The sequence below is a fragment of the Nansenia antarctica genome, assembly GCF_963989245.1.
Source record: "Nansenia antarctica genome assembly, chromosome: 6".
NCBI classification, from domain to species: Eukaryota; Metazoa; Chordata; class Actinopteri; order Argentiniformes; family Microstomatidae; genus Nansenia; species Nansenia antarctica.
In genome coordinates, this window is record NC_137676.1 from 6,645,169 (window position 1) to 6,652,668 (window position 7,500).

A 7,500-nucleotide genomic window follows, 5' to 3' on the forward strand; every position below is an offset into this window, starting at 1 on the left:
TGCTTCGAGCCAGGGAGTGGAAAGGGGGAGTCGTGACTGTTGTCGTGAACACTGCGTCTCGGAGTTAGAGCACGTTAACATTCACCTCCCTAACCTCCGTTGAGGCGACTGTCGACACGTGAACATGGCAGCTCCTGACGCTGATACGCCGCCGCGAGACGTCCTACAGTCCAGCAGACTGACCGCGTGCGCGCATACAGTTCATACACACACACACACAGTCAAAGAAACAGACAGAGACACAGACACAGACACAGACACTCACACACACACACACACACACACAGTCAAAGAAACAGACAGAGACACTGACACAGACACTCACACACACACACACAGACGCGCGCACGCTCACGCACACGCTCACACACACACACACACACACACACACACACACACACACACACACAATAACAAGGTAAAATAACATAAAACAGACCAACCAGGCGAATGCCTATAGAATAGAACCCCTCATTATGCTTTAGCCCCCCCCCCCTAAACAGCCACACTACGCCACCTGCTCCACGACTGCACCCTGCCAGCGGCGAGGGAACCGTCGTCCCCACAGAGCGGAAGCACCTTCTGCCTTAGCCCACTCTGTCTAAAAACGCTTTACATTATTCAAATGTATCCCCCTCCCAGAGAAGCACTCTATTATTAAGTTTAGTCCTTCCGGAAGATCTGCGTACGGAGCCAACTGTAGAGGGAGGGCTGTGCACCAGGACTCTAGCTACAGAAATGTTCTTTTTTCTTTTTCTTTTTCTTCTACTTCTTTTTTTAAATATGTTTTTAGGACATTTCTGCTTTATTGGGATAGAGACAGCAGATTCACAGGAAGGAGGGATGAGAAAGAGGAAGGGGGGGGGGTGACATGCAGGATAGGTCGATGGCCGGGACCTTGCGATTACGCGGTATGCGCGATAGCGTGCTACGCCACTTATCACCCCCTGCAGTAGTGTCTAAACGGACTGCACTTACATAGCGCCTTTATCCAAAGCGCTTTACGACGGCCTCTCGATCACACACACATTCACACACCAATGGCGGCAAGCTACCATGCAAGGCGCCGGCCCCGCTCACTGGGAGCTATTTGGGGTTCAGTGTCTTGCCCAAGGACACTTCGACATGTGGCCAGCCGGGGCCTCCAACCGCCGATCTTCCAACCTTGCGATCATTAGACGGCGGCTCTACCTCCTGCGCCACAGCCGCCCCCAGTGTCTAGAGTCTGATCTGCGCTGGCTCCTCCGCAAACCAGACAGCTTCATTATTACTTCATCCAGGAGACGGCCCTCTGTTCCCCCCGAAAAGGCCACCTCTCCACGGTCTCCGACGGTTTCACGAGGTGAAGGTGTTAATCAAAGTAATTACGACGTACGCCGTACCGCCGCCTTGTCTCGCCCCCATCGCCGCCGCGACCACCGGGAGGCCCATAAACCCGGCGAGTCCAGTGCCAAAGAAGTTCTCCGGGAGGTAATTAAAAGATTCAAGATTCAAGCACGCGCGTTCCGGTCTAGTGACCCCATTATCCACTTGGACCTGACTGCACTTCAGGGGGGAAAGGACTAATAGCACAGGCTTTGAGGTAATAGGACCGGCTTAATTCCTGTATGCTAATGGTTGTTTACACGGAGAAAATCACTGAGAGTGTTTAAGTCGCAGTGCTACGCTAACCGTTCTCCGTCGTCCTTCAGGTGAATGCGTATTTACGAAACGCCTCGTCACATCTGTTTCAAAGGCTGAACCAGACATCCAGACATCGCCTAGGTGATGACTCACTTACTTAGACAAATGGACTTGTCGCAAGTCGCTTTGGATAAAGGCGTCTTGCTAAATGCCAAATAAAAAAAAGAAAAGAAAAAGCATGGAAGAAGTTGGCATTTTCAAAAAGTTTCACCTGCCACTTAAGAGATCACTGATAGTGGACCGACTGCTGACTGCATGTTGACGCAAGACGGCCTTTCCTGTTCACTTGGCTTTTCATCTCCCTCTCACGACTGTTAGGGGTAATTACAGCCAGTCAAGACGAGGAGAGGCCTTCAAATAGGTGAGTGGTGTTGAGAAGGGGGGGGTGGGGGTGGGAGGGGGCGAGGGAGGGAGGCCTTCCATTGAGATAATGAGCAGCAATTCAGTTCCTTGAGTGCTGTCTCACACCGTCCTCCATCCTCCTCTCGACAACGATCACCACGACAACAGCGATCACCACGACGACAGCCTGCCGCTCTGACTGACTCATCAAAACCCTCTGGTTATTTCTTCTCACAACTGTGGGCAACAACAACAACAACAACAACAACAACAACAACAACAACTATTTGACGTCCCTCATCTTGACTGGCCGTGATTAACCCCTCACCCTCACCGTCAGAGAGGTGGAAGGACCGTCTGTGTCAACACACGTTAACACTAGAACACCCGTGCCTTGTTTACCTACTATAAGAGCCGCCTCAGGGGTCAAATGACCATCGTCTTTACAATGGTAGGCTGGTATTTACACACAAAGACCACTAGTTGTCTGTCTTGCAAATTAGCCTGCCTCCTACACAGAAAAACTACAAAATAGCTTCATACTGGCTTATCCTGATGTGATTTTGAAAATGTAAGGATACCGGGTGGTAGAACGCACATATCTAGGAAAAGTCATGAAAGGAGGGTCCTGAAATATAACAGTACAAAGATATACAAATGTTTTTACTCACAGGGTCAAATAACCCCACCCATGGCTGTTCTAGTGTTAATCAGAGGGGTTGTTTGAGGTGAAATCGATCATTTCTTTTGGGGGGGGTGGGGGGGTGGAACCCAAACAGCACCACCGTTCCATCTTGTTTTTTCCGTCCCTCCAGGCAATCATGGTCAGGGGTCTCTCAGATCAGACGCGGCCCACCGGGGAGGACAGTCAAGGTGAGGCGGACAGAGTGACTGACTGACCACCTGTGGGCTAACCACAGGGAAGACAAGCCAGGGTATCGACCCACCCCATCCTCACTGACTCCATCCTCTCTGGCTATTATCACCCATCACCGGCCAGGCTGTTTTGACGGGGGTCATGTCAAGGTACACCGACTAGCAACGGGATCTCATCTCTGTGGAGGAGCCTGCTGCTACCGGAGCCTCTCTGTGACGCTGGGTTCTTAGCTGGCTGGCCGGCCGACATCACAAATGCATGACTGTTCCCTGTTCGTTAACTCTGGGTTCTATGTGCTCATGTTATTTGTTGTTAACTCTGTGTTCTATGTGCTCATGTTATCTGTTGCTTGTTGTTTCTGTGTTTTCTGTTTTTCCCATATTATATTATTATTATTATTATTATTCCTCGGAAAAGCGCTATATAAATACAATGAATTATTATTATTATTATTATGAGATGATTCTGTAACAGACACGGTCTAAACGGGGAAAACAAGCGGTGTGAGAGTTGTCTCCTAAGACTTCTACTGCCCCCCCTTGTACTGTTGTTTCTCTGTTTCTCCAGTGTCTAACTTGATTTTTATTTTTTTCCTTCTATCACGGAGACTGCCAATGGCCCCGGGCCTGAGCAAGATTACTCTTCCTGCTGCAACTGGTGAACCGATGATTCACTTGCTTAGTCAAATGTATTGATTGTAAGTCGCTTTGGAATAAGGCGCCTGCTAAATGCCAAAAATGTAAATGTGAATGTAGTTGTGCCTTGTGGAGGAGCTTCGGTGTTATGCAGCCTGTTTACAGGAGACCTGTAGGTTTAGAAATGCTGGAATCGCTAAAAACAACATAACACCACCCCCAAAACATCTGAAGGATAAGGGTTTCGTTTTGTTTAGACAAAGTACCATATTTAGCCCCTTATCTGTCCCTCGGTAGAGCCCAGAGAGATCTGCAAGGCTAACAGAGAACAACGGTTAGTGCTTTTAACAGACCGGTGATCGTCATCTGAAAAGGCTGAATTGGTGCTGTTACGCACATTCTAGGGAGAGCAATTATTCCAAATGGCTCCATAATTTGACCACTGAATGGAAAGTGTGTGTGTGTGGTGTGTGTGTGTGTGTGGTGTGTGTGTGTGTGTGTGTGTGTGTGTGTCTCCTGGGGGGCTCAGGTTGGAGGTCTGGTCCTGAAGGGAGGATAGAGCTGCAGCTCAGATGCTCTCACCCCTGTCTCACCCCTGTCTCACACCTGCCCCACCCCCCCGTCTCACAGTGTCACCCCCTGTCTCACTCTCCTCCCCGTCTCACCCCCCGTCTCACTTTCCAACCCTTTCGTCTTTGTTCTCCTGTTACTTTTGTTTTTTTTCCGCCACCTCACTTTTCGACTCCCCATGGCCATCTTCTATCTGTCGTTTCTCATCTCTCTCTTTCCATCTCGACCCAGCTCTTTAACGCCCCCTCAGACGGGGCATTCAGAGTGCTGAACGGTGAGCGGCGGCGGTATAAATACTGTATAGAGTCAAGAATAGCTTCTTTACCATAACACATACTGACAGGATGATGAAAAAGCTGCATTTTAAAATACTGCAATATGAGTCCGGTTTCCAATTTCAGCGGGGTAATGCAATACACAGATTCTAAAGTAGAAAATAAAAGGCGGATATTCATGACTTGCACCTCTGAGTGAACGCGAGAATTGCTAAAAAGGGGAAGGCAAGCGGTGGTGGATTTCATCATTCTGCTCATCCCTAATATCCCCCCCCGTCCCCTCCTCCCCCCTCTCTCCACCTTACCCCTCTCTCCTCTGTCCCCCCTCTTCTACTCCCTCCTCCTCCCCCCCATCATCCTTCCCCTGTCTCCTCCATTAGTCTAAAGAGGTCTATAGTTGGTTTAGAGGTCTATAGTTGGTTTAGAGGTCAATAGTTGGTTTAGACGACTATAGTTGGTTTACAGAGGTCTATAGTTGGTTTAGAGGTCTATAGTTGGTTTACAGAGGTCTATAGTTGGTTTACAGAGGTCTACAGTTGGTTTACAGAGGTCTATAGTTGGTTTAGAGGTCTATAGTTGGTTTACAGAGGTCTACAGTTGGTTTAGAGGTCTATAGATGGTTTACAGAGGTCTATAGTTGGTTTACAGAGGTCTATAGTTGGTTTACAGAGGTCTATAGTTGGTTTACAGAGGTCTACAGTTGGTTTACAGAGGTCTATAGTTGGTTTAGAGGTCTATAGATGGTTTACAGAGGTCTATAGTTGGTTTACAGAGGTCTACAGTTGGTTTACAGAGGTCTATAGTTGGTTTAGAGGTCTATAGTTGGTTTACAGAGGTATATAGTTGGTTTAGAGGCCTATAGTTGGTTTACAGAGGTCTATAGTTGGTTTACAGAGGTCTATAGTTGGTTTAGAGGTCTATAGTTGGTTTACAGAGGTCTACAGTTGGTTTAGAGGTCTACAGTTGGTTTACAGAGGTCTATAGTTGGTTTACAGAGGTCTATAGTTGGTTTACAGAGGTCTATAGTTGGTTTAGAGGTCTATAGTTGGTTTAGAGGTCTATAGTTGGTTTACAGAGGTCTATAGTTGGTTTACAGAGGTTTATAGTTGGTTTACAGAGGTCTATAGTTGGTTTACAGAGGTTTATAGTTGGTTTACAGAGGTCTATAGTTGGTTTACAGAGGTTTATAGTTGGTTTAGAGAGGTCTATAGTTGGTTTACAGAGGTCTATAGTTGGTTTACAGAGGTCTATAGTTGGTTTAGAGGTCTATAGTTGGTTTACAGAGGTTTATAGTTGGTTTAGAGAGGTCTATAGTTGGTTTACAGAGGTCTATAGTTGGTTTACAGAGGTCTATAGTTGGTTTACAGAGGTCTATAGTTGGTTTAGAGAGGTCTATAGTTGGTTTACAGAGGTCTATAGTGTCACCAAATGTGTCTCCTTCCATCTACACCGGCCTTTTCATATGGACACAATCAGAATGCAGACAGTATCTGGACACAGGACACCTTGCCAGATGTAAATGGCGGCCCACAAGTGCCTCGCTTCACCACACAACAGTTCTGTAAACCAGCCCTACTGTCTGGCCCGCGGGGTGTTTGAGGTGTTTCTCTAGAGTCTAGTAGATGGATGTGTTTGGCAGTTTTGAGTGTGTGAACAGTGGCCGTGTTAACGGACGTAACCCGCCGTCGGCGTGACAACAAAGACTCCTCTTACCTCGTCCCACTCCGAGGCGAACGACGGCGACTTCTCCAGCCTCTTCTTCCCCCCCATGCTGCTGCAGTTGGACACCGACTCGCTCCGGCTGCCCAGGCCCCCCCCCCCCGCCCCCCCCCTCCTCCTCGCTGGGCGGCGACACCAGCAGGTCCGAGTCCGACTTGGAGAGGCTGCGGGCCAGCTTCAGGTCCCCCGGGGGCCGCATCCGGCCGGGGGGCACGGCGCCGGACGGGTCCCCCCCCCGGGGGTGGTGGTCGCCGGCGCCCTTGTTCACGGTGGCGTAGATGGCTTTGGGGTCACAGTCTGTCAGGATGGCGGCCATTTTGGCGGGCGGGGGACGAGGAAGAGGAGCGGGAGGAGGAGGCGGCGATGCGTCTTTTGTCGTTGTTGTCGTCTCTTTCGCTGTCGCTGCTGCTGTCGTCGCGGCTGTTGTTGTTGTTGTTGTTGTTTTGGTTGGGAGCGCCGGCTCCGGGCCTTGGCTGGGCGGCTGCGTTGCCCCGGGCAACCTGAAGGGCTCCTCTCGGCTGTCGAAGACGGGCGAGGATCCGTGGAGGAGGCCCGTGAACACCTCGGGGACCCCGGCGCCCAGCTCCTGGCCAAGCAGAGAGTTATCTACACAGTCCAGAGAGAGAGGAGAGAGAGGGGAGAGAGAGAGAGAGGTGAGAGAGAGGAGAGAGTGAGTAGCGAGTAGCAGTAGCGTGTCGAAGCGGGAGGCCAGATTGCGACTGAGGGGAGATATCTACTCCAGCAGAGCTAATAAGAAACCGCCCCCACACAGCCGCCTGAAACAGATCTGTGATTGTTTTCTACAGGGCAGAGAGAGGGAGAGAGAGAGGGAGAGAGAGAGAGAGAGAGAGAGAGGGAGAGGCGGAACTAGGCTGTCCAAAGCAATGGAGAGTTTTCGAATTCCAACCCCAGCTTGCAGCCGTTTCTGACAACTATCAGGAGCTTGGTAGTTAGTCACATTGCTCTCCCCATCCCTCCCTCTCTCCCTCTCTCTCTCTCTCTCTCTCTCTCTCTCTCTCTCTCCCCGTCTCCCTTCCCGGCACAGACCTAGTGGGTCAGGTTCCAAACACATGCCAGAGCGCTGAGGATTCCCTGCAGGAACAAATGACAGGATTGAAACAGGATATGAGCAAGGGCAAAAACAATGTACACACACACACACACACACACACAGTCGCACTCACACTCCACGTCCTCCACTTCAAAGAAGACACAAACACACACACAGACACACGCACACACACACACACACTCGATCAAACATGAGAACAGAAACTTACTCTGTCGGCCTGGAACTCTGAAAACAATCCCTGCTCACAGAGTCTGACCAGCCCATGCAGTTTGAGCACAATCCGATTATCACCCCCCCGCCCCCACCTCACACAACAGGCCCTCTCTG

The 7,500-nt window shown here is 50.0% G+C and overlaps 1 protein-coding gene across 1 annotated transcript in view; it reads right to left on the bottom strand.

The window, feature by feature from the left end:
- The window catches only part of LOC308159366 (ankyrin repeat and SAM domain-containing protein 1A), a gene marked incomplete at both ends in the record, with an annotated part of 95,044 nt that overhangs the window by 37,805 nt on the left and 49,739 nt on the right, over window positions 1–7,500 (bottom strand). The window contains 2 exon segments of the mRNA XM_080533139.1: window positions 6,096–6,213; window positions 6,215–6,707. Coding sequence (XP_080389265.1) covers window positions 6,096–6,213; window positions 6,215–6,707 — 611 coding nt within the window.